Source organism: Equus przewalskii, chromosome 27 (genome assembly GCF_037783145.1).
Source record: "Equus przewalskii isolate Varuska chromosome 27, EquPr2, whole genome shotgun sequence".
NCBI classification, from domain to species: domain Eukaryota; kingdom Metazoa; phylum Chordata; class Mammalia; order Perissodactyla; family Equidae; genus Equus; species Equus przewalskii.
This window is the reverse complement of record NC_091857.1, coordinates 41,680,699-41,707,700: the sequence shown is the minus strand read 5'-3', so window position 1 is coordinate 41,707,700 and position 27,002 is coordinate 41,680,699. Positions and strand designations below refer to the sequence as shown.

General features: G+C 43.4%; 1 protein-coding gene across 1 annotated transcript; it reads left to right on the top strand.

Moving 5' to 3' along the window:
• The first annotated feature begins 19,355 nt into the window (after nucleotides 1–19,355).
• On the top strand, nucleotides 19,356–26,178 carry S100B (S100 calcium binding protein B). The gene is made up of 3 exons (XM_008541861.2): nucleotides 19,356–19,653; nucleotides 22,243–22,381; nucleotides 24,882–26,178. Coding segments are annotated over exons 1-3 (282 nt in total). The 5' UTR covers nucleotides 19,356–19,651; the 3' UTR covers nucleotides 25,023–26,178.
• The last annotated feature ends 824 nt before the right edge of the window (nucleotides 26,179–27,002 follow it).

Sequence of the window (27,002 nt, the reverse complement as noted above, 5' to 3'; positions counted from 1 at the left end):
AATCTTACAATTAATAAGTGAATATCCAAGGTCTCCAGATGAAGGGCCAATATAGTAGCAATCAGCAGTTGGAAACTGCAATCTAAAAATTCCATGTACCATAGCACCAAGTAACATCAGATGTCATCTGTCATTTAGTAACTGACAGAACAACTGGACAAACAAACACAGTAAGGATATAAAGGATCTAAATAACACTATCACACCAATGATTTCATTAATAATCATAAATAATACGCCAAACCGCAGAATATACCTTATTATTAAGGTCACATGGAACGTCAACCAAGACAGACCACATGCTGGCCCATAAAATAAGTCACAATAAATCACAAAGATTAAAATCTTAAAGAGCATGTTCTCTGACCATAGTGAAATAAATTAGAAATCCATATAATAAGAAATCTAGAAAAGCCCAAAATATTTGGAAATTAAGCAGCATACATATGAATAATCCATGGGCCAACAGAAGAAACCAAAGAGATATTTCTTTTAATTTCAAATTGAATGATAATGGAAATGTACTGCTATGGTCTGAATGTCTGCGTCCCCCGAAAATTCATGTGTTGAAATCCTACACCAAGGTGATAGTGTTAGCAAGCGGAGCTTGAGGTGGAGATTAGATCGTTAGAGCAGAGCCCTCATGATGGAATTAATGCCCTTATAAAAGAGACCCCAGAGAGATCCCTGACCCATCCACCATGTGAGGACACAATGAAAAGACACCAAACACTGAATGTGTCGGCACTGTGATCTTGGACTTCCTAGCCTCCAGAACTATGAGAAATTAATGTTTGTTGGTTGTAAGGCACACAGTTTAAAGGTAATTTTGCTACAACAGCCTGAACAGACTAAGACACATATATTAAAATTTGGGGGATGCAGATAAAGCAGACTTAGAGAAATCAATGCTTTCAATGCTTATGTTAGAATGGAAGAAAAAGTTAACGCCAATGATCTAAACTTCCAACTTAAGCTACAATTTAAAAATAAAGGAAAAGCAAATTAAAACCAAAGTAAGTCAAAGTAAGGAAATATTAAAAATATAAACATAAATCAGTGAACAACAGAAACAATAGAAAAGGTTAACAAAGACAAAAGTTGGTTCTTTGAAAAAATTGATAGAATTGTTAAATTCCTAGCAAGATTTAGCAAGAGAAATAGAAAGAAAACATAAGACTATCAATATTAGAAATAAAAAAGAGGACCTATTACAAGATCACACGAATGTTAAAAAGATTAAATAGGGGCCAGCCTGGTGGTGCAGCTGTTAAGTGCACACGTTCTGCCTCAGCAGCCTGGGGTTCACCGGTTTGGATCCCGGGTGCAGATGATGTGGATTAAGGCTGCCCCAGCTAGAGAAACCCAAGGTGACCTGGCCTACATGCCAAACTATATGACCCAGTGGACTTTTTTTATGGTATGAATTAGGGCTGCCCCAGGGCATCCTCACCTACATGCCGATCTATATGGCCAGATTTGTATCTAAAGTTATATGACCGCACAATAACCAGACCCCATCTGCACTGAAATCATTTAATGACTTTTTACATCATCTTTTCTTTTCTCCAATAAAAATAAGTCACATACCCATGCCTTATAAAATTAGCCCTCACCCTCAACTCGGGGCAGCAGCAGGAGCTCTGACTGCCCGTGGGCCCTGTCCCCATGCCAGTGGGGGCAGCAGCAGCTGCTCTGCCTGCCCATGGGCCCTGTCCCCATGCCAGCAGGGGCAGCAGAAGCGGTGGCAGCAGAAGCTCTGACTGCCCATGGGTCCTGTCCCCATGCTATTCCACACTATTCTCTAAATAAAAGAGCACTACTGCCAGATCTTGAGAGTCTAAGAAATCTTTCTTTTGACTCCTCGGCTCACTGACCCTGCATCACAGACATGGCACCGCTTGGCAAGCCATGCTGTGGTAGGCGTCCCACATATAAAGTGGAGGAAGGTGGGCATGGGTGTTAGCTCAGGGCCAGTCTTCCTAAAAAGAAAAAAAAAAAGATTAAATAGAAGACCATGACCAACTTTATGCCAATACATTTGATAACTTTTATGAAATGGACAAACTCCTTTAAGGCATTACTTACCAAAACTGACACAAGAGAAAATAAAAAATGTACTATATATAATAAATTTGTTACCAAAAACCTTCCCACAAAGAAAATTCCACTCCTAAATTGTTTCACCGTGAATCCTGTCAAATGTGAAAGGAAGTGTGAGAGATCAGAATTGGCCACCCCAAAATGTGTTTCTTTGGCTTGATTATTTTTAACGGCGGGAGACTCTGAAAGAAACTTGACCTTTCCCCTAATTGCCTGAAAGAATTTAAGATAGAAGGCCTGACCCCGGGACAGGCCATCATCCTAGATAACTCTGGGGGTCAGTAGACTGAGAGGGTCCTTGCTAAGCCAATTCTTATCAAAGTTCTGTCTCTTGGTCACATTGTCTATAGAGGGCCCAACAAACACTTGTTGAACAAACATTTACATTTCTATCTCCATGTAAATTGCCTTCCTCCCCTTTGAAGCCTCAAACCACTACGCCAACATTCTCCTTTGTCTTTAGCTGAAAATGGTATTTAAGGTGGCGACTTTGGCCATTAATGAATTACTCAGTTTTTCTGGGTCTCTCCCATGTCTATGTGTTATTAAACTTTGTTTGGTTTTCTTCTGTTATTCTGTCTCATGTCAGTTTAATTCTTAGACCAGCCAGAAGGACCTAGAGAGTAGAGGAATTGTTTTCCTCCCCTCCAGAAGAAATAACACCAATATTACTAAAATTTAAAGAAAATAGGGGATGGACACTTCCCAATTTGTTTTATGAGACAAACATAACTCTGATACAAACACCTGACAAATACAAGAAAAGAATATTAAAGACCCATATCTTCATAAAAATAGATGCAAAAACCCTTAACAAAATATTAGCAAATCAAACCCAACAATACGCACAGAGGGTAATACATTATGGCCAAGTTGAGTTTATCCCAGTAGTGTAAAATTGGTCTAACACTTTGGTTCTTTGAAAAAATTAATAGAATAAAAAATCAATGTAATTCACTATTTAAAAAGAATAAAGGAAAAAAATCATATGATCATTTCAATAAATTTTTTAAAACAGTTGACAAAATAATACCCAATCATAATTTCTTTTTAATATCAGCAAAAATAGAACATCTTATATCTGTAAAAGGCATCTATCAAAAACTCTATCACTAAAATCATGCTTAATGATGTTATATTGAAAGCTTTTTTTGGAAGCAAGGCAAATGTATCCACTTTTACCACTTCTATTCAACATTTTATAAGAAATCCTGGCCAATACAATAAGGCAAGTAAAGCAACAAATAAATATAAGGAATAACTATTAGAAAGGAAGAAATAAAATTATGTACATTCACAGAAAATTAGATTGTTTGCATAGAATAGCCTAACAAGTCTACAAAACAACTACTAGAACAAATAAGTGAATTTAGCAAGATTGTGGAATACAAGATCAACATAGAGAAATAAGTGTATTTCTATTTATTAGGAGCAAAACATTGAAAATGAACTTTTTTTAAAACCCATTTATAATAGCACTGTAGGGTAAGCACCTGACAATTAGCTTTTTTGATTATAAGTACCTGACATTAAGCTTTTGATTGCTGAGGCATCCACTTCAATAAACGAATAAACACATTGCCAGCTACACAACTAGATAAAGAGCCAGTCCACCCTACCCATAAAGCTCCCTTTTTTAGAAAGCCCTGGGTAACCTAGATAACTGACCTTTTGACCACTTGTTTTTCCCTTCCTGCACTTTAATTCCACCTCTTAGGTTTTAAATTCACCAATAAAGAGTGAACCCATGAAACTCTAGGCACCCTCCCTTCACCCCAATACAGGCAGAACCTCAGGCATGTGCTCATGCCCGCACTCTCTCTCTACCTGCAACCTTGCTGTGTGGGCCCAGGCATGTGTGTACCCTCTAGGACTTGTGAGTAATAAACCTTGTCTTTTCAAATTTCTGCTATAGTTGTTGCTGAGGTGTGTCTTGCAATCATAATAAGAACCATGAGGGCCAGTCCAAACACAACACTGGAAATGTCTGTAGGAACTCTCTACAAATAGTAGAGGCCAAGGTGAGTGCCCCCAGGCATTTCTAGTGGATGGCATCAGTATCCACAGGCTGAGACAGACCCAGAACAAGTATCAACATAAAATGCTCCAGAATAAATTTAACTAAAATATGTGCAAGACTTTATACTAAAACTGTATCTAAAATGCTGAGAGAAACTTTAAAATATCTAAATAAACGGTGAGAGATCTCATGTCCATACTGGAAATTCAATATATTTAAGAAGTCAATTTTCCACAACAATCCCAATCATAATCCCAATAGGATTTTTTCCTAGAAACTGACAAACTGCTTCCAAAATGCATAGAGCAATGCACAGGACCTAGAGTAGCAGGACAATTTTAAAAGAAAATGACAACATCGTAAGACAGACAGTCTCCGACTTCAATAATCATTACACAGATACAATAATCAAGACAATGCGGTATTGTCAAAATAACAGGCAAAGAGAGCAATGGAACAGGAAATAAAGTCCAGAAGTAGACCCAAGCTTTTATAGTCATTGATCTCCAACAAAGGCGCCCAAGCAGTTTGACGGGGGGTGAGGAAAGTCTTTTCAAAAGATGGGAGGCAAGAACTGGGTATTTGTTTAGAAACAACGAACCTAGATGCCTACCTTATACACTACACAAAAGCTTATTTGGGATGGATCACAGAAGTCCATGTAAAAGCTAAAACTTTAAAGCTAGAGGCAGGAGCTTTCCTTAGATGTAAAAAGCACTAACAACAAAATTAGAAATTGGTATATTAGACTGGGGTCCGCAAACATTTCCTATAAAGGGCCAGACAGTAACTACTTTAAGCTTCGCAGGCAGTCTCAGTCAGAACTACTCCACCCTGCAGTTGTAGCATGAAAACAGCCATAAACAACACGTGAATGAATGGATGCAGCTGTGTTTCAATACAACTTTTATTTACAAACCCAGTTTGCTGTATTAGATCATCAAAATTTAAGACTCTGCTCATAAAAATTAAGAAATTAAGAAAACAAATTAAGAAAACAAATAGGTGAACCATAGACTGGGAAAAAAGCATTTGCAAAACATCTGCCTACCAAAAGATTTGTATACCAAATACATAAGACTTCTAAAACTCAACAACTAAATTAAAAAGCAAACAAACAAATAAATAAATAGAAATGGGCAAATGACTTGAACAGACATTTCATGAAAAAAGATATACAAATAGTCCATAAGTATATGAAAAAATTCCTCAACATCATTGATCACTGGAGAAATGAAAATTAAAACCCCAATGAGATACCTTTACACAGAACGGCTAAAATTAAAAAGACTACACTCAAATGTTGACATGGATGTGGAGCACCCAGAATTATCATACATTGCTGAGAGAGTATAAAATATTACATCCACTATGGAAAAATGTTTGGCCTTTTCTAATAAAGTTAAACATGTTATATGTGTCTGCCTGGGCTGTCATAACAAAATACTGCAGCCTGGATGGCTTAAACAATAGATGCTTATTTTCTCACAGTTCTGGAGGCTAGAAGTCCATGATCGAGGTGCCAGTAAATTCAGTTTCTGGTGAGAGCTCTCCTGCTCACGTGTAGATGGCCGCCTTCTCACTGTGTCCTCACATAACAGAAAAAGAGAGAAAGCTCTGGTGTCTCTTCCTCTTCTTATAAGGACATCAGTCCTATCAGATTAGGGTCCTATCTTTATGACCTCATTTAACCTTAATTACCTCCCTCAAGGCCCTATCTCCAAATATGCTCACACTGGGGGTTGCAGCTTCAACATATGAATATTGAGGGGACACAATTCAGTCCACAACACTTACAGCTACCCTAAGGCCCAGAAGAAGAATTCCAAGGCATTTGTCCAAGAGAAATAAAACATATGTCCAAAAAAATGCCTTAGCCAAAAATGTTCATAGCATTTTATTTGTAAAAGCAAAAAAGTTGGTACTATTCCAAATATCAGTCACCAGGAGAATGGATATACAAATTGTGGTATATTCCTACAGTGGAACACCACTTAGGAAATTTATATTCCTAAAAGCACTACCAGCATGGACTAAGAGGGACTGAGAGGGTTCAAAATGAAACAAGGCCTATGTCTGTGGACCTCCAACTTTGTATGGACCATAATCACGCTCAGGAAGCCACTCAGCGGCAAACATGGACCACTTCTTATGGAAAAGAAAGGACATCTCATGGGCAGAGACTAGCGCTCTGAAAACAGTGGACTGTGGTGCCACTCCCAGGGAGTGATGGAGAACAGCGGATTGGTGAGCCACTTGTAGCAAGCAGAACCAGGCTCTAATCTAAACACATTTCCTGCCCTGGTCCAGGAGACCCTGGGAACATTGTGTGCGAGATTTCAGGATTGTAGTGAACCAGTAATGACTATGTGCTTTATATTATGCACCTTTCAGAATGAGAGTATCTGTTGTGTTTATCTTCCCATCTCACCAGCATAAGCTGGATGTGTGTGCAGAGGACAGATGGCTTCTAGGTTCACAGGACACTCAAACAAGAAGAGATGCACCAAGGGAGTCTCAGCTGCTTCTAGACCTGATTTAAATCATGACGTCCTGAGCTTCAAGCCTGATGCCATAACTGGATGAGAGTTTTAGGGGTCCTGGGATAGGATGAGCTTTGTGTTTGAGGCAAATATTTTGTGTCCAGAGGACTAAGAATGGGAGATGGCAAAAACAGCCATAATACTCTACAGTTTTTCCCAGTGAGACATGGACCCTTTGAATCTGGGCTGGTCTCATGATGTACCTACAGAAGTAGCAAAAGTGATCTTGTGCCATTTCCGAGCATAGGATTCAAAAGGCCATTCAGTTTCCATTCTCATATTCTTGAAACCTGCACCAGCAGGTGAAAAGGCCTAGGTGAACCTGCTGGACGATGAGAGACCTATGGCTAAGTCACACACATACACACAGGCACACACACAGAAATACACACACATGCGCAGGAACACACACGCAACATACAGAAACATGTGCACGCACACATGCATGTATACATACATACATGCGTGCACATAAACACATATATACGTGCATAAACAAACACACATACCCATCACACACACGTACACACTTAACAACCAACCACTTCCAGAAGCAGAGCCACCTAGTTGACCAGTAGTAACTATAGACACGTGAGTGAGTCCAGATGAAGCCAGTATTAGAACTCCCTAGCTGAACAAATCCCAAATAGCCAATGTACAGAATCATGAGCTAAATAAATGATTGTTGTTTTAAAACACAATTTTGGGACAGTTTGACATGCAGCAAAGGCTAATTGATACACCGAGGAATGCTAATGAAAACCACAATGAGATACCACCACGCAACCATCAGAATGGATAAATTTTAAAAGACTGAAAGCACTTACTGTTGGTGAGTACCTTGAGCGATTAGAGTTCTCATACACTGCTGGTATGATTATGTTAGAAAACCATGTGGCAGTTTCTAGCAAAGTTAAACGTATGCCTATCCTACAATTCAACAAATCCACTAATAGGTATATACCCTACCCCCTCCAAAGAAAATTGCATATGTCCATCAAAACATAAGTACAGGAAAGGTTCATAGTGGAGGGAATAGGCGTGAAGGAGTCTTCTGGGATCCTGGAATGTTCTATATCTTCAAATGTATAAAAATTTGTATAACTGTGTAATTACGATAAAAATTATGTAATTTACACAATGTAAAATTTACCTCAATTGAAATGAATCTTTACAATGTCTTTAAAAAGATTTGTGTCCTCTACTGTTTATAAATAATTTGTGGCTAGTGGGTGAACTGTGGTGGTTTTTTAAAATGGCTGTAAATTCTTTGATATCCTTCCCATCAGGAAATAGGGTCCACATTCCCTCTCCTCGTATCTGGGTGTGCATGTATCTGCTTTAACCAATAGGATACCAGACCAGTAGTGACTTCCAAGGCCAGCTCACAAGAGGCCATGTAGCGTCGTCTGGGTCTCCTGGAATGCTTGCTCTCAGGTCACCCCGACAGAGCCCAGTCACTGTAAAAGCCCAAGCCACCCAGGGACACCATAACTAGCACTACAGACATCAGTCCCAGCTGAGCCCAGCCTTCAAGTCATCCCTGACTAGGTGCCAGACATGTGACTGAGGAGGCCTCCAATGATCCCACCCCCATCATTGGAGCCATTCGGCTGTTCCAGTCTCCCCAGCTGAGGCCCAGACATTGTGGAGCTGAGCCAGACAGTTGCCCTATGCCCTGACCTGCTGTGCTGGTGAGAATAAGAAAGTGGTTGAGATTTTTTTGATATTAACTGGTGACTTCTTGTGGAACAGAACTTGGTACTTTGAATTAGGATGCTGCCATAACAAAAGCCTAAAACCTGTTGCATTAGCTTGGGCCTAGGCAACATGTAGAGGCTGGAAGGGCCTTTCAGACCCTGTTGGTGGGAGACAGGACTGAGGAGGCTGTCAGCAAAGGCCCAGGGAAAAGAAAGGAAATGTCATTGAAAGCCTCTTGTTATTCAGTGGTAGAAAGTCTGGCACCATGGTTGCCTGCATGGGAGTGTAAGTAGAAACCATCCCAATTAACTGATAGAGCTGGTGAGGAGATTTCCAGGAAGAGTGTCAAAAGTGTCAACAGGTATCTGGTAACTGCACAATAGTTAGAGAGAGAGGAGCTAAAGAAGGAAGTATTCAGGGGATGGCCCCGTGACCAAGTGGTTAAAGTTTCATGCTCCACTTCAGTGGCCCGGGTTCGCAGGTTCAGATCCTGGGCATGGACCTACTCCACTCGTCAGCCATGCTGTGGCAGTGTTCCACATACTTCAGTGGCCCGGGTTCGCAGGTTCAGATCCCGGGCATGGACCTACTCCACTCGTCAGCCATGCTGTGGCAGTGTCCCACATACAAAAAAAAATCAAGGAAGATTGTCACAGATGTTAGCTTAGGGCTAGCCTTCCTCAAGCAAAAAAATAAGAGGAAGATTGGCAACAGATGTTAGCTCAGGGCGAATCTACCTCACCAATAAATAAATAAATAAATAAATAAATAAATAAATAAGTATTCAATTTTCAAAAGAACTATAAAGGAGCCAGGATTGACTGGGCCAAAAAATGAAACTATTTTTCATCCCCAGCATCTCTCAGCAGAAGATTCTCAAAGAGAGAAAGAACTCAGGGCAAAGATGGACCCCATGGCACTGTTGGGAAAATGGTTTCAGAGTGAAAGTAGCCAAGGGAGGGACTGTAAGACAGTCTGTTAAGACTCCAACAGGGTCTAATTGGTGCCTCACAGATGGGCAAAGGCCTTCTGTGGAACTTGTGCATGCACCTCTCACACCTTCTTGAGTAAATAGGCCTTCTAATAACCTGAGCATCTCCTGGGCCTTCTGGAAGCCCCAGTGGGGTAGGCCAAAACCATTCCAGGTACACCAAGGTGCATCCAGAAGCATGGTGTGAGAGCCTCCTCAAGAAATCTTGAAAAAAGTTTCAATATATTAAGAATGCATCAGTTGAGCTAGTGATATAAAAATATTACAAAGACACATTTAGAAGTCTAAGGAAAGATAATTTTAGATGTTTAACAAACAGTGCTAATACACACATTATAAGAATTATACCAACTTATTCAATTTTATTGTGGAGGCTACTTTAAGTTCTAATTTCCAAAAATAGTTCATTCTTCCTATAATTTTACCTAAGCATCCTTTACATCATTATTATATTAGCACTCAATTGAACAACTAGATAATAAATATACCTGTGGATATATTTCAGTGACACTAAAATTTTAAATATAGTGCCAACCCTTTACAATGTCTTTAACTTAAAGTTTGTTTTTAAAAAGCAAAAAATACTACTGTCCTGCAGTAGAAAAACTACTGGGAATTAGGCTTCTGATTTACATGTCCTTCTCTTTCATATTCTCTGCTGTGTTTGGTACATTCTTTCTTTAAATCTGTAAATAAGTTAACTCATCCCACCTCCTGGATCACTCTTGTTGGAGATAGTTCAGTTCCACACAGGCATTTTTTAAATCGAGCTGTATGAATCTTCATGAGTTAAATAATTTTAACAGTCCACTGATTAGGTTTTCGCTGTTGTTCATTTGGCCTAATGTGGTTGAATACTGTGTGCTGCTCTGGGCCCACAATGGGACGAAGTCACAAAAATGTGTGAAGCCTACAAAGTAGTTAAATTAAAAAAAAAAATGTTCCCACTGAGTAAAAAACCAAATAGGCTAATTTGGTGATTTTTTTAAACTTTAAACCTGACAAGATTTTAGGGCAAATTTCCAAGAGTCCTTAAACGTTATAAAAAGTATAAACAAAGTATTTGTGGCAGAGTTCTACCAAGAGGAAAACTCCTCATTTTCCTGTTGATGTCTTTCCCTGGCACCAATTCAACACGTCATCTCACATCTCACCGAGACCAGTTCCTGGGCAACAAACCTCACACACACAAAGCAGGCTGAGGAAAGTCGTTTTTTGTGGGGTGTGCTCATTCTGCTCCAACCTCCAGCTCCTTCTCAAAATACGAAAAAAAAGTCTAAAAACAAAAACAAAAACAAAAGCCCTGTTGTTTTGAGCTGGCCCCTAACGTTGCCATGGATCCAAAGCAAACCCCAGCACGGGGGCAGATGCCAGCTCTGCTCACGCTGGGCTTGCCCTTCTGCGAGGGAGCACCGACTTTGGAATGACTGGCTAGAAACCAAATGGATTCATGGCATTTGATGGGGTATAAAAAAATAAAATGTGATACCCATGAAAGACAGATACTCTATCACAACTTGCCAAATCGGGAGCCTACTGGACTCAAAGTATTCTAAATTAGCCAATGAGTTCACTCTGCACTTCTGGACCCTAATCTACTGGCTCAAAAAGAAATCTCTATCCTTCTGTTCTTTGCTTTGCTTTGTCTGCCTTCTGTACCAGGAGTTCACCAGACAGTTTCAGGTTCTTTTGATAGACAAGAATAGGAACTTTTATGATAATAATAATGACCATTAATTAAGTGCATTAGGCACTTCATACTATATATACATGAGCACATGTTTGTGTGTGCAAAATTTCATTTACTCCTCCAACAATCCTCTGAGGGGGTACTGCTTTTCCCCTCTTTTACTGAGGATGAGAAAGGTTAAGTCATCTGATGAAGGTCTCTCCACAGCAGGATTTGAACCCAGCTCCAAGACTCCAGCCCCTCAACCCATGGCAGCCTGCTGGCTGGTGGCAGCATTCTTTGTAACACGGAGGGCAATTAATTCTCATTGCCTTGACACTTGCATTCACTACAACAGAAGCCTTTTGTCCCTTCTCCCACATCCCTCTAGAACACAGGCGTCCTTTTCTCTCTATGGACATGGGTCACTGTAACCAACCTCGTGAGCAGCTTGGTGGCGGATGGCACTGTCCTTTGTGCGAGAGAACAATGTCACTGCCCAAGGCCCTTCTTCCTGGAAAACTCAAGCCAGAACGACTCTTCCTGAACCCTGAGCAGACTCAGCTAGGCTTGGGTCTGGTTACTGAATTAATTGGTGCTAAGGGTTTGCTGAGTGGATGAAGGGTGGGCTGAAGGGAGGAGGATCTAGGTGATGGAAGAAGACCTTGGTAGAACCTTTGTGCATCCGAAAGAGGTGCCTGTTGATCCGCCAGATCTCCATCCACTGCTTGGGTGGAGAAGCACTCTTGTCTGGGATGTGGACCTCTTCCTTACCATAACCAATGCTGGAACCTCCACTCTTGGAGCCTACCTCCCTCAGCCAGCAGACTGTCATCATCAGGTCACACAAGATGCCTCTGGCACCAAGAGGTGCTGTGGACTAGGCGCAGCAGGGTCTGAGCTTCCTCACTCCCTCCCAATTACCCCCAAAGATTTGCAGATTGAAATGCTGGGCATTTCTCAACAATGCCATGACCACTAACCCAGTGGATGGCTCTTGGTTATAGAGACAGTAAAACCAGAGGAGTCGCTTCATTGTTATTCACAGTAGACACTTTTCTTCCAGGTGTCACACTCAGCAGTCCCTTGGTCTCAGCTTCCTGGAAAACACCTGTAGTGATTGCCATCCAACAACCAGCTCCTTGTTGGTACTCTGTCTCCCTAAGCTCTTTTATTATTTGGGCAATAGTACATATTCCTTTTATAGTTGGGCTGATTATATTTACAATGTCTTATTACGTCGTGTGACATTGTGATATAACAAGAAATATATATTTGGTCTTTGTCCCCCGTTCCTGGCATAGAGTTCTAAAACTTGTGTAATTTCCTGAGGAAGAGGGGAGAGGGGAGCATCTTTTGTTATTCATAATAAACTCCTTCCAAGAATGCCTGAGATTACGCTAATGAGGTGAATCTGTGGGCCCCTAGAAAGCTTCAGGAAGGGGGCTGGTCACCAGAGGAACCAACTGTGTGATTAGAGGGTTGAAACTTTCAGCCCCACCTCCAATTTCAGGGATGGAGGAGGGAGTGGAGATTGAGTTAATCACTAATGGCCAAAGATTTACTCAATCATGCCTGTGTGATGGAACCTCCATGAAAACCCAAAAAGATGGAGTTCAGAGAACTTCCAGGTTGGTGAATACGTGGAGGTGCTGGGAGGGTGGTGCACTTGAAGAGAGCATGGAAGCTCCAAGCCTCTTCCCACATACCTTGCCCTATGCATCTCTTCCATCTGTCTGTTCCCGAGTTGTATGCTTTATAATAAACCAATAATAGTAAGTTAACTGTTTTTCTGAGTTCTGTGAGCTGTTCTAGCAAATTCTCAAACCTGAGGAAGGCGTCGTGGGAAGCCCCAATTTATAGGTGGTTGTCAGAAGTAAATGTGGCCCAAGGCTGGTGGGCGGGTACACAGAGGGTGTTGGGGTGCCACTGTGGGTATGAGCCCAGGCTGTCCAGTGACTGCACCAGGAAGGTCACGGTAAACAACCTCCAGGGCATAAGCAGGCTGAGGCCAGTGGGTGCATGTGCACTGGCAGTGGGGACTGCTGTGAAAGAAAGTTCTCAAGTGCGCAGTGTCCATGTTAGGAAAACCAGAGTGAGGTGACCACAGGCCCAGGCCAAGCTGCAAGGTCACCAAGGGCTGACCTCTCTGGACATGTGGCTGGAGCAGAGCACCATCAGATGCTGTGAAGGACTGTGAAGCAGGAGTGAGAAAAAGCAAGACCTCGCCACCAGAAGCAGGAAGAGAAGCCCCTTCCTCCTGCAGTGCCCTTCTAACACCCTCAGTACAAACTGAAAATCACGCACACTGTAAGGAGGCATGATTAGAGAGTCTAGTCCATGAATGTGGTGAAAGTACAGAAGCAGAGAGGCAGACCTGAGAGGCAATAAATGGGTAACAGACACAGTCCACAAATTTGGCTACTCAGCATCCATCAGCAACATTCTACACACATTTGGACTCCCTTACAACAACTAAATCATTCTATATTTCTACCTAAAAAGACACAGCTATCTTTGTCACAAGTGAAGTAGTGCTTACCCTTCTCCAAATAAGAAGATACACAGTTCCAAAAGTCATTGTGCCCATTACTGGCTATATTAATTACTTCTCAAATAATGGTTGCACTGAAAATTTGGTTACCTAAAGATTAAACTGAAATGCTAACCTCCAACAACTTGTTTATAAAATAAAAATTGTGAAGAAGAGAGAAGAAAATGGTTAATAAATAAACACATGAATATAACAAGCAAAAAACATACAAACCTGTTATAGTCCTCATTTACACAACTGGTCAGGAGTTCATAGTTGACATCTGTGGCTTCCTTCTTCAACTATCCATTCGATGTCTCCCTTGCCCTCAGCAAGAACCTCCTCTGGGTTCCATATTGGATAGAGGGACCCAAATCTTCACTCCTCAAGGGCCTGAGTCCTCAATAGTCCTGCTTTATTTTTATTTTTTTTGGTTGCTATAGTTTCTCATTAACCTTTACCACTGGTCATGGAAGTATTAAGAGATGCCTCAGAGAACCTCCAGGTTCCATAATCCTCCTTGCTTCTATGGTGGAGCAATAACACAACTTCCCCCTTGGTAATGGGGATCAATCATGAAAACCAGTAGATTAACCCTTTTTTGCATAAGGAGCCCAAAGTAGCCGGGTAGCAGTCTCAGCTTCCAATTCAGTGGGCCCATTGCTATGACCCCTGGTGGAAGCATCCCCTCTGGAGACTAAGATCTCCAAACTATCTCAAAGTTGCCAGAACAAGAAACAAAAATTCTGCAAATAGGTTATTAAGTGTACTTCCAATTCTTGATTCCCAGACCCATGAATTCTGGCTATGGAGGACACGGTACCATACAAGGGTTCCTGATTCAAAGTATATATTGTATCCTGTAATACAGAGCCCCATTCTTTCAGGATGTTGTCTCCCAACTGGCACTATAACTGACTCTTCAGGAAGCTATTCCACCTTTCAACTGGGTCAGCCACTTCTAAGTTATGGGATGTGTGATAAGACCAGTTAATTTAATGGGCATGAGCCTATTCCTGCACTTTCTTTGCTGTGAAATGAGTTCCTTGATCAGATGCAATGCTGTCCAGAATGCCATTACAGCGGCTAAGGCTTTTGTGAGGTCATGGATGTTGGTTTTGGCAGAAGCAGTACCCATAGGGAAGTCAAATCCATATTCAGAACATATGTCTATTCCAGGGAGGACAGATCTCGGCCCCTTCTATGATGAAAGAGGTCCAAAATAATCAACCTGCCACCATGCATCTGGCTGGTCACCACAGGAATCAGTGTTGGTCCTGGCTGTTGGCAGATCAGGCACTCAGCAGCAGCAGTAGCCAGGTCAGCTTTGGTGAGGGGAAGTCCATGTTGTTGAGCACATGCATGCCTCCATCCTTGCCACATAGCCACTTTGTTCATGGACACATTAAGCAAGGTCTGGAGTGGCTGCAGTAAGAGCTGGCTGACACCCACAAGGTTGATCATTTTCCACCGCGATAGTTAAGAGCCTGTTCCACAGTGCATGCCCACTGGCGGGCATTCAGTCGGAACACAAATGTATTCACAAACCGTGCTCATTCAGTGAGGTCCATCCACACGCCTCTTCCAGAGCCTTGCTTGTCACCAATTTTCCAATCCTGTTCCTTCCAACTTGCTGACCAATCAAATCATTAGCAACCACCCATGAATTAATCGAGATCCATACTCTGGCCACTTCTCACTCCAGACATAATGGACAACCAAATGTACTGCTGAAACCTCTGTCCATGAGAGGATTCCCCTTCACTACTGTCCCTCAGATTAACCCTTGAGTGGGCTGTAGTGCTGTATCTGTCCACTTCAGGGTGACACTAGCATATCATGCAGACCCACCTGTAAAGCAGGCTCAAGTTTTTTCTTCCACAGTCAACTGGTTCTAAGAAATACCGTAGGAGGCCACAGACATGGATTGAGGGGAGGCGATGGAACAGGAATTGGGGTCCACGAAGTCTGAGCCACTTACTCCTTTCCTAGACATTTTAATTTGATGATACAGTGTTGGTACACACACCCAACTTTATGGCTAGGTGGGTCAGACAACAATAGGGTTGCATGGTCTCCCCAAGTCCCAGGGATAGGTGTTCAGTCTCTACTAAGGCCTATTAGCAAGGCAGAAGCTCTTCTCAAAATGAGAACCGTTAGCGGCCAAAGAGGACACAGGCTTGCTCCAAAATCCTAGAGGTCTGTGCAGGGATTCTCCTACTGGTGCTTGTCAGAGGGTCCATACTGCATCCCAGAGTGCAACAGACACTTTGAATATCATCAGATCTGCTGGATGCTAAGGACCAATGGTAAAGTAGCTTTCACAGCAGCCTAAACCTGCTCTGGTCCCCACTTGAAACTGCCAGCCTCATGGGTTGAAGTAGCACATGCAAATATAGTATATTCATATCTGAAATTCCCAAACCCCGACTAAATGCTGTGCTTCTTTTCCTGGCAGGCAGTGCAAGATGTAGTAATTTGTCTCTCACTTGAAGGGGATATTTCAAAATGTTCCAGACCACTCAACTCCCAGAAACTTCACTGAGGTGGTGGGCCCCTAAATCGTTGTGTAGCTTATCTCTCATTCTCTAGTTTGCATATGTCTTACTAAGTCATCCAAAGTACTTGCCACTTCCTTCTTATCAGACCCAATCAGAACACTATCATCAATAGAGTGACCAGTGTGATGCTCTGTGGACTGCTGAGATGACGAAGATCTCTGCAGACAATAAGATGGCAAGGAGCAGGAGACCTGACATGTCCTTGAGGTGACACTATAAGGGTACACCTTTGGCCCTGACAGGTAAAAAAGTGCTTCTGGTGGTCTTTGAAAATTGGTTTAGAGAAAAGGTGTTAGTCAGATCAGTAGCTGCGTACCAAGTGCCGGGGGCTGTGTTGATTTTCTCCAGTGGTGATACCTCATCTGGCACAGCAACTGCAGTTGAAGTCACGAGCTGATATCTTTACGACAGTCCACAGTCATTCTCCATAATCCACGCAACTTCTGCACAGGCCAAACTGGCAAGTTAAATGGGTTTATAATAAGTATCACCACCCCTGCTGATGTCAATTCTTTGATGGAAGCATTAATCTCTGAAATTCTCCCATGGGTGCCGCATTGCTTCTGGTTTCCTGTCATAATAAGAAGGGGAGTTTCTAGGGACTTTAATCTAGCTTTTCCTATCATAATGGCCCAAACCCCACATATAAGAGAGGCAGTGAGGGAACTCTGCCAGTGGCCAAGTATGTCTGTTTTGATTACACATTCAGGAGATGAAGAAACAACTACAGGAAAAAAATCTGTGCACAACCCTGGCCCACTGTGAGTTGGTAAGTTAAGACTGTCAACTGAAATCCCTACCTTGACCAGTGGGCCATTTTGTGGCCCCAGGAATGAGCATCAACTCAGAGCCTATATCTAATAGTCCCTAGAGAGATCTGGGTATTTCCTTCTCCCCACTACATGGTCGTATTAGTAAGTGTCTGCAGCTCAGGTGGGGAGGGTGTGGAGAAGACTCATGTGTGTATACTGGCAGTAGTGCAGGGTCTCTCTCAAGGGGGCCTGCCTCCCCTTCAATCAAGAGGCTCTGGGTCCCACCCAACTTAGGTCTGGAAACTTAGAGAGAGGCTGTGATTCTCCACTGTGGTGATTCAAGTCAGGTTTTGGCTACTAGACCTAGAGTTTTTCCTGTTGTGTGGGTTAAGGACTACTTGAGGAGGCAATCCATCTGTCTCATTCTTGGGTACACTGTAATCAGTGAGCCACTGCCTAAAATCTCTGTGGACTAAGGCATTCTGATTTCTGGTACGTCCCTCTGACCTTCACAGTGGACACACCCACCCAGTCTGATGGTTGAGTGCAGTCATTCAGCTCTACTACCCTGAAATCCCATGATCCCCGTTGAAATCAGGGAGCCTATTTCAATGGTAGCATCCCATATGGTCATACGTAGACTACAAAGAGCTTCCTGGGTGTCCCACGCAATAACATATTTCTAGTTGCTTCAATGTAGGGCCCTCCTGTGGAATACGGTTAGAGGGAGGGAGTGAACGTGCAAGTCACACATGACTAGATCAGGGCATCTAGTCTGATGACAGGAGACTCAAAACTGGGGTGTCAGGAGAAGGAGCCAGGGTAATCTGGAAGTGTGAAAGTTGAGAAGGACTTCTGGGCCCAGACAACCCTTTGAGGTGAGGCCTATGATCACTCCTCTCACAGAACAGCTTTAATTTGTCCTAAGTCACACCTCCGTCAAGTGAAGGCACTGAGATTAAGCCTTGCAGCTGTGAGTGTGGAAACTTGGAGAGGTCATATACGTCCTTCCTGTGTTCTTCGAAAGGTCTCATGTCTGTGAGCTCCTGGGGGTGGATGGGATACCATCTTGAAGGCCCCTCAGCACTTGAAAGCCCCTCTCCTCCAGATGGGCGGTTTTTCTCGCAGCCTGTGAGCCCTGACACCATTCTCCCACCTCTCTGAAGAACGTCTGCCCCTGCCTGCTCCCACAGAGCCTGGAACAGAGTAGGCACTTGGCACTGCACTTGGCTGTCCCAGGAGGCTGTGAGGTTTGTGTACAGAGGGCAGGCACCATGCCCACGTGTCCAGCAGTTGGATGAGTGGATTTCAAACTATTTTTTTTACCCCTGCATGAGCAGGCTGAAGCTTTTTTGTGCACACTGAAGGGTAAACCCAGAGTCCAGGTTGCACTCAGGGGACATGATTACGGTGTGCAGGAGTGGCGCTCCCTCAGCCATAGCACCTGGCACACACAACGCACCCAGCACACAGTTGCTCCTTCCTTGGACTTGGGCAAGTTCTGTGATTCACAGAGCAAGCAGGTGTCTGACCCTTCAGGAGACAGCAGCCTGTGGGGCAGCTGAGGAAGTAGGGCCAAATTACATTGCTCACGTCCCACTCATGGGGGTGTAGGGACAGGCTGACAGGTCGAGGGAGGGACAACTCAAGCCCCAAGGCTCACAGCCCCCTGATGTTTCCAGGGCATATGTCTGGGCGTTGAACAGTCAAGAATTTCCTGGTAAAACAGATGACAACAAAATAACTGTGTCCACAGACTTCTTTGTGTGTTGATCATTTTGTGGCCACTATAAACCCGAGTCAGCACAAGGGCCCTGATTCTGGTTCAGACGTCCTTTGATGAGTTTGGGCAAATGCTTTTTGTATAATTTGCCTAAAAGAATGCCTACCGTTCACGTTTCTGCTTGGAAATAGCTCAGGTAGGGTACCATTGAAGATGGGCAGTGCGGAGTCTGCACTCAGCTTTCCTGTGGCTGGTTGTGGGGCCTCAGAGAAGGGCACACCACCTCTACCTCTCTATAACACATCCAGGGTACTGTATAACTCTGACAGTCTGTGACTGTTCACCCTGGGATGAAAGAGGCCTTGGGGTGTGCCTGCCATGTCCCCTCAATCATACTAAACAAGGATTTTTCCCTAAAAACATCAAGTTTCTATTTTGCCACACATTTCTCTTCCTGCAGAGGCCGGGCTCAGTGGCTTCTCAAGGAAGCCCTGCTTGGCTGAGAGTACTGATGTCCACAGGGCGACCTGTCTGTGGGTGGGGGCCAGACCAGGGGAGAGAAGCTTAGGGCCTTTCTGTTGTCAACCCTGCATTCAGGGTTGAATCCCCTGCATTCAGCCTGTACTTGAAAGCTTCATGTTCTTGGCTGCATATCTGCCTTGTCTGAATCAATTAATCTCTCTCCTCTCCCCACCCCTAACCTTGCCTTTAGAGGAACATCAATATTCATGTATAAATTAAAAAATAGCACAAAAAGCTGACTCCCCACTTCCTGCCCCATGTGCAGTCCTGGCTCCCCCGCGAGCCCCCGGGTGGCTGTGGCTGTTGGTCAATGCAGCCCTGTGTGCAGGCCCGGCCGCCCCAGCCACCCCAACCCCCGCCCTCGGCCCCCATTGGCTGCCTCGGTCTGCAGTGAGACTGCACTGGGCCTACGCCCTGACCGCCCAGGGAGCAAGGAATAAGAGGCTTCTTCTGCCCATCACTCTTGCTACTCCAGACTCTGCAGCCAGCGGCAACGAGGAGCAGCGACGAGGAGCTGCAACCAACAACCACTGATGTGAGACGCTCAGGAAAAGCTATTCTTTTCTTTTTGGGGGCAGGGGATGGAGAAGGTGGGGCTGGGAACTGGGCAGCAGTTTAAAAAGTCCCTTTAGGATAACTGGCATCATTTCAAAAGTGTGGATCTTACTACTGTTTTGTGGACATGACCACCTCAACTCTAGATAGCTAGAGGTTCATTTTGCCTATATTTTTATTACTATAAATTGGAGAAACATCAGGTCTGGTGGCTCAGAGGTGATTGCTGACATCTCTCCAGAAGTACTACAAATACTGCTTCTCTGCAATATTTTGCAATCTTTGCTCCTTGAAGAGCAGGGTTTTTGCTTCCCTGGGGGTGCTGAGAATGACGGGCAACCTGATGCTAGTTTAACTCTATCTCATAAAGAAATGTTTTCTCTTCTCGTGGCTTCTGCCCTGGCCCTTGGTACATACCTGCTTCACGGTTTTCCAGTTTCCCTCAACGGGAAATGTCAGGGTTCCCCAGCACACCATTCAGAAATTACATGACAACTGTGCAGGTAAATTTACAAGTAAATTTACAATTTAAAAGTAAATACAAAATGGGTCAAAGAAATTGGCACTTATAGTGAATTTAACTTTCCTGACTCTTACAATTTCTCAGGGAGGTAGGACCCCTTCCTTAGAACACACGTGTGATGTGTCCTTCTAAGGAATTAAAGCCCCAAAGTTCTCTTGTTTTTGATATAAAAAGATTAATGCAGAACATTCACAGAATGAAGTGAAAAGGAAACATAGATATTTGATTTACATCTTTCTTAAAAAACAAGTTTTAAACCATCAATTGTTTCACAGTCAAAGTGAAGAATTTAACAGGAAAAAAATTTTTAATTAACTTGTAGTGTGTGGTTAGGAAGAAAATCACATTTTATGGAGTTTTCAAATATACAGAATATATGTTTTATGCCTTTCCTTTAAAAAAATTCCAGAAGGCATTCTTCATGAAAAAATAGTTTAGGCTCCCCTTCCCCAAATTATCACAGACTTTAAGAAGCATCAAGATGATGCAAAACTTTCCTGGGGTTTTTGTTTTGTTACTTAAAAAAAAAATTAATAATTAAAAACTTGAGCGCAAACAATAAGAAAGTATGACATACTAAAGACTTTAATCCACGTAAATGTTCTACCTACATGTGATATATCTTATTTTTAGGGATTTAAGAGCAAAACAAAGTATACTGACTACTAACAGGGTAAATTTAGCAAAGATCAGGCCAAGACAAAAATTCTCAATCCTTTTTCCTTTAGGAAATCAGAAATAAATAAAATTTTAAAAATTTTATTCCAATTTATTTTAAAGATGTGACAGACTTAACGTGGGAATGATTTTTCAATGATTAGACGTAACTTTTGAATTATCTTTAACTATGGCAGTGCAAAGATTCTTTAATGATTAGAACTCAAGGCCAAAAGTTGGTAAATTTCTCTGGCTGAGTGTCTTAGTTTTAAGAGACAATTGGCAAGCCATCCTTTGTAAAATGTGCCTAATTCACAGGATTAAATAGATATTTCCTCAGTTTGCAGGCTATGGGATAAGGTACATGTTGTGAGGGATGTAGGAAGTTTCTTTCACATTGATAAAGCAGAGAAACACTTATTCCGGCACTTGTCCATCACATTAGTGAATAAGTGCCACATCCTGATTCACTCGAGGCAGCACCTCCACGAATACTAAATACCTGGCTGTGGCTCAGCTTCTTGCCTCAGAACCAGCTTATCATGTAACCTTATAATACATTTTTGTTTCTGGTAGGTCAAAGTACCTTTCATTGATCTTTTGCAAAAAAATTTGTGGCAATTCTACTACATTTATTTTTCCAGTTGAATTTTACCGCTGTTTTTTGGTCATGTTCCTCACCCATCAAAAAAAATTCCATAAGTATTTTTATTAAAAATGAGCTAAATTTATATATTACGTCAAAGGAAAGCAAGTTCCTACATTGTATGATCCTTAGAATCTTTTCGAAGAACCTGCACTTTTCTGCTAAACTTATTCTTAAGTAATATTTGTGTTGCTATAGGAATAGGACTTTTCTACTACGTTTTCTGTTTACTGATAGAATATAGGAATACCATAGACTTTTGTATCCTCATTTGGCTCCTGGTCACCTTCTTTCTGATTAATTCTAACAGCTTACAGTTGATGCTTTGCTCACCCACACTCTGTCACTTCATCTTGGAGCCCTGCAGGGGCAGAGGGTGGCCTGCCAGTGAGGAGGCAGGAACCAACCCCTGTGCTCCTTCACTGCTCTGCCTCTGTATTTTTGCTGAAGTTTCCCATTGGCCAAAGCCAACCAGAAGCCAGAGGGCATGGGAACTTATCAGTGTGGTCCACAGGCACAGAGAAGGGAGGAGAGGGTGGAAGAATGGATTTAAGAGGCAGATGGGAGAATTTTGACAACTGTGCAAGGTCCCAGAATGCCCTTCTCTAAGCGTGAAAGAGGAGATGAGCCAAGGCCAGCCTAGCCTCCTCCTCTGGCTAGCTCTGTATAGATAACACTTTAACTGTTTTATGTACAAACAAGGCAGAAGCATGAGAAGGCATTTTTCCTTTGTGGATCCTTAGGATGTCTGAGCTGGAGAAGGCCATGGTGGCCCTCATTGATGTTTTCCATCAATATTCTGGAAGGGAGGGCGACAAGCACAAGCTGAAGAAATCCGAACTCAAAGAGCTCATCAACAATGAGCTTTCTCATTTTTTAGAGGTGAGTCTTGCTTTTTAAAATCAACTGTGTAACTACTCTCCTTTCCACTTATAAAACCACCTGCACATTTTCTCTTCTGAGCTGGCCTGAAGGTGATTCCAGTTCCATTTCAGGATTCCTAGGTTGCTTCTGAAAAGTTACTTTCACAATTGAACTCTCATTATGGAGGCTAGCTTAGATGGGCCCCATTGTTTTCGTTTTCATCTGTTTTGCTTCTAATAGAAACATCAAGGAAAAACTGCTGTCTCAAAACTGTCTCAAAGGTTCCAAATAATGCTGACTTTTCTCTGAAAAAAATCTAAGAATTTATAGCAATAATGACGGCGGAATGGGATGGAAAATACACTCATGACTTATCATGGGCATAGTGAACATATAAAAAAAGTAGTTATAAATAAGCTTTTGTTTTTGGGAAAAGGACTATTTTAGCTAGACGTTTAGCATGCACCATGGTGATAAAATATGCCATTCACACAGCAGATATTTACTGAGCAGTCACTATGTTCAATACTTGGAGAGACACAGGCCCGAAGACATGGCCTCTGCTTTTGGGGTACCTAGCCTGGCACATCAGTGAACAGCTACAACCTACTTGACTGAGGGCATGAGAGAGGTCCCTGCATCCTTTGGAGGCCCTCAGACCTTGCAGGGGGCTCCATGGAGCAAGGGATGTTGGAGAGGAACTGCCTTCAGCTTGAGACCCTAACTTAGGAAGCTGCATGAGGGCCCCGATGAGCCCTGTCCTTCGCCAGGCAGTTCCTGCTCTGGCCTGTAGTGGAAGTATGTCCAGACACCTCATCGAGAACTCACTTCCCTACCCACTGTCTCTACTACCCTTGGATCAGCCACCTAGTATCTCTACTGCATATCAGTCTTGTGCCTTTGAGGCAAAGAACTGCAATCCACCTGATACGTGACCTTCCCTTAGTGCCCAGAACCAAGGTCATTGAAGGGACCAATCACAGACAGGGGAAATGGCCAGACAATGAACCAGTGTCCTAGTGTCTGACCAAGAGCTAAGGGGAAGATACTAGAGGACCAGGGCAGGGTCCTGCTGCACAGTGATGGGTAGCTGCTCTCCTGAGCTAGCTGAGCCTCTCAGTACAGAACAAGCCCTAGGTTCCAGCAACAAGGCAGCACCCATTGTCTGCAGGGCTAGCTGGGGTTCTCCTGTCCCTACTCCCACTCAAACACTCCATTGCTGTGAATGGCACCGCCAGAGCAGGGGAAGCAGCCTGCAGGCTTGAAGGAGAGTGGCATCCCTTAGTCTGATTCTGGGAATGATTTTCTCAGGCATCCAAGTTCAGAGTGGCAGCTGCCTCACTTGCATGTTCAATTATCTAGTCCCACCAATCCTGCCTTCCAAATTAACAATCAAAAAGTTCCAGTTTCTTCTGTAAAAACGACTGTTGTAAGGATGAAATAAGACAGTGTTTGTTAAGTGCTTAACATATAATGAAAGCCTAACAATTAGTAGCTACTATTATTAATTATTGATTTTAAAACATAGAAAGTGCTCAGCATATGGGAACCACAATTTATAAAAGATAAAGAATTCATAGTCAGTGTATCAAGATATCATGAAACTTGTTGGCCTTTTTTATCAAGGTAATTTCAGTTTGGAGGCAAATCTAGAATGTACTGAAATTAATGCACTACTCCCATCCATCTTTTAGCAGATGTTTATAGGGCCCACCCCAACCCCCACTGGAATCTCAGTCTTTCATGTTTTATATTCAAGGCAGCCATTGTACATTTCACTTGACTTCTTTGGGCAAAGATCTCCTGCCCTAGGGATTGGTTATTCTGAGCAATCTGCATTTATGCTCTTCTTTAGTATTCAGCACCACATTCCTGCCACCACATTTGTAGTCCTGCACTGTGTTTGCTCCTTGAGACTTTGCAACACCATTCTCTTGGCTTCCGTGTTGGGCGGGAGAACTGTCCGGAAAAGTTCCATGAAGTAGAAAGTAACTCAAGTGGCAAAAAGAACACAAAGAGTTAGCAAATCTAGGACATGTTCCCAAGAGTTATTTCAGCCAAAAAAACACTTTCAAAACATGAAAATCCACTGGAAGCCTTCACTATAGGGACTTCCGCACACAGAAACAACGAAAACCTTAGGGGGTTTTTTGTTCGTTTCAAGACATTTGCATATAATATGCTCATGCTGGTCTAGGCTGTATTCTTCTTTTCTGGGTGTTTTGTTTTAAGCACAGTGATAACAACCTGCAGTTTTTTAGATCTTGGTTGTTCCACAGTCTTTTAAACAGCCCAGGTCCCAGTGGACCTAAAGGTAGATATAAGAGAAGGCACAGATCCCCAGAGCGTTCTACAGGGCCAACAGCCCCTGGTCACAGGAGAAATCTTTTCCGGCATTTTGCATTTTATATCTTAGGTTGTTTCTGACACAAATTATTAAAGCCAGCCAACTTTTAATCGTTTTGATGGCCCTAAATTTCCTTTAAAAATAAGCTGGGCAACTTCTCTTCTCTCTCAGGAAATCAAAGAGCAGGAGGTTGTCGACAAAGTCATGGAAACACTGGACAACGATGGAGACGGTGAATGTGACTTCCAGGAATTTATGGCCTTCGTTGCCATGGTTACCACTGCCTGCCACGAGTTCTTTGAACACGAGTGAACTAAAGAAAGCAGTCAAGCTGTTCGTGTAACAGAGACGACCCAAGGAAGCAGACAGCAAGGGCTTGCAGGCTAGTAGGAGCTGAGCTTTCCAGTATGTTGTAGCTAATTAGGAAGCTTGATTTGCTTTGTAAATGAAAAATTTAAAACGTCTTTCCAGGGGCTGTTTTTAATGGCTCCCGTCATTATTTCCGCTATATTAGGCATACGTGTTAGCTGGCTGGTCCCAGGGACTCTTGGTAATAATCATTTAGGAAAGTCAAGTTTCAGTCATAAAGCATGTGCTATACTGACTGCTGTGGCTGTATAGAATCCTAACCCAGAAAAACAAGCTACCAAAAATGACTCCAGACGTGTGTAGTTTCCTTGCCTCCACTACATTTAAAAATACAAAGTTTTGTCCACCATCCTTTGAAAAGACTGCCCTTCCTTAAATTTGTTCATCATCAGTGTAACTGAAACATAAAGTAGTTAGGTGATCTGACAGTGCTGTCCCACCTACATAAAGAGCCTGGTCACAGCCAGACTCCTTTTCCTAAGGGGAGCTGTGATTGCTGAGTAAATATCTAATGCCAACAGTTCTAAATGAAAAAACATGTCTCATAAACCAACAAGTACTGACATTTTAACTCTCATCAGAACTGAGAAGCAAATTCTACATTCAGTGTAATTCTCCTGATGGGATCAGTGTGCTGGATCTGTGCGGCACGTGTGCAGCAGAAGGAGCAGGGCCGGGCTCAGACCAGAGCTCAGCTCCGACACTCTGGAGACAGGGGTACTGCGAGTAATTTCATTTCCCTGGCCTCCTCTCTTGTCTGTAAAATGATGGGTTACTAATGATGTGCCTGGCCTGTCAGTGAATGTCACGCCTGACTTGTTTGTGCTGAGACAGGGTCCGCTCATGGCTATTCGTGAAGTCAGTGTAAGTGGAAAGCTGAACTTTTGCTCTTGTATCCACGAATTCAGATAAATCAAGTTTCAAATAATTCAAATACGCAGGTTATAAATACTAAAAATCACAGAAAAATTTTCACAGGAAAATTCAAATTAACTTATCCAACCCTTTTCCTGCTTTATTTTTTAAGGCCACATATGTGGAAATTTATAAACTAATTGATTGCTTGTATTTGCATTAAATAAAAAGAGCACTGTAACAAGTCTCTGTAGACACTACACATGAAATAAAAGCGAAATACCTGCAAAACTGGGAAGACGAGCGAAGTCAGTGCGGCCTGGCTTCACCATGGTAGCACATGCTGCATTCTGCAAAGCCGGGGCAGGGGCCAGAGGTGGGGACACTTGGATGAGACCCGCGTGAAGGGGCAGAGCACAGAGGGGTGTGAAGGGGTGGGGTGCAGAGGGTGGGGTGTGGTGGGGTTGGGTGAGGAGGGGCATGGAGGGGTGGGGTGTGAAGGGGGTGGGGTGTGGAGGGGTGGGGCGTAGAGGGGTGGGGCATGGGGGTGGGGTGTGGAGGGGAGGGGCGTGGAGGAGTGGGGTGTGGAGGGGTGGGGCATGAAGGGGGTAGGGTGTGGAGGGGTGGGGCATGGGGTGGGGTGTGGAGGGGAGGGGCGTGGAGGGGTGGGGCGTAGAGGGTGGGGCGAGGAGGGATGGGGTGGGGTTTGGTGGGGTAAGAAGGGGTGAGGTGTTCCGGGTTGAGGTGTGGGGGGGGGCCTGTGAACCGGGAGGACAGGGGTGTGGAGGGGTGGGGTGTGAGGGGCGGGAGAGGAGGGCCGTGGAAGAGTGGACGCAGCGCAATGGTGCCAGGTGGGGCCATCTTCCCTCTCCTCAGTCGGCCGCCTCCTCCTGCCGGGAACTTCCTGCCTCGTTGGTGTCACGTGGCCTTCCCTGAACCAATCGCCAGTGAGGGGAGCTGCGATTGGTCCAGACGGGCACGTGCTCCCCGCCTTGGGACGCATCCTAGACGGGAAGTGGATGTCTAGGAGTTAGGGCGTGTGTGTGCCTGGGACCCGCGTCGCCCTGA

Bases quoted from the DNA above. Each gene is read 5' to 3' on its own strand.
- S100B (XM_008541861.2), top strand. The intron at 22,382-24,881 runs GTGAGTCTTGCT...CTTCTCTCTCAG, and splicing joins AGCTTTCTCATTTTTTAGAG to GAAATCAAAGAGCAGGAGGT.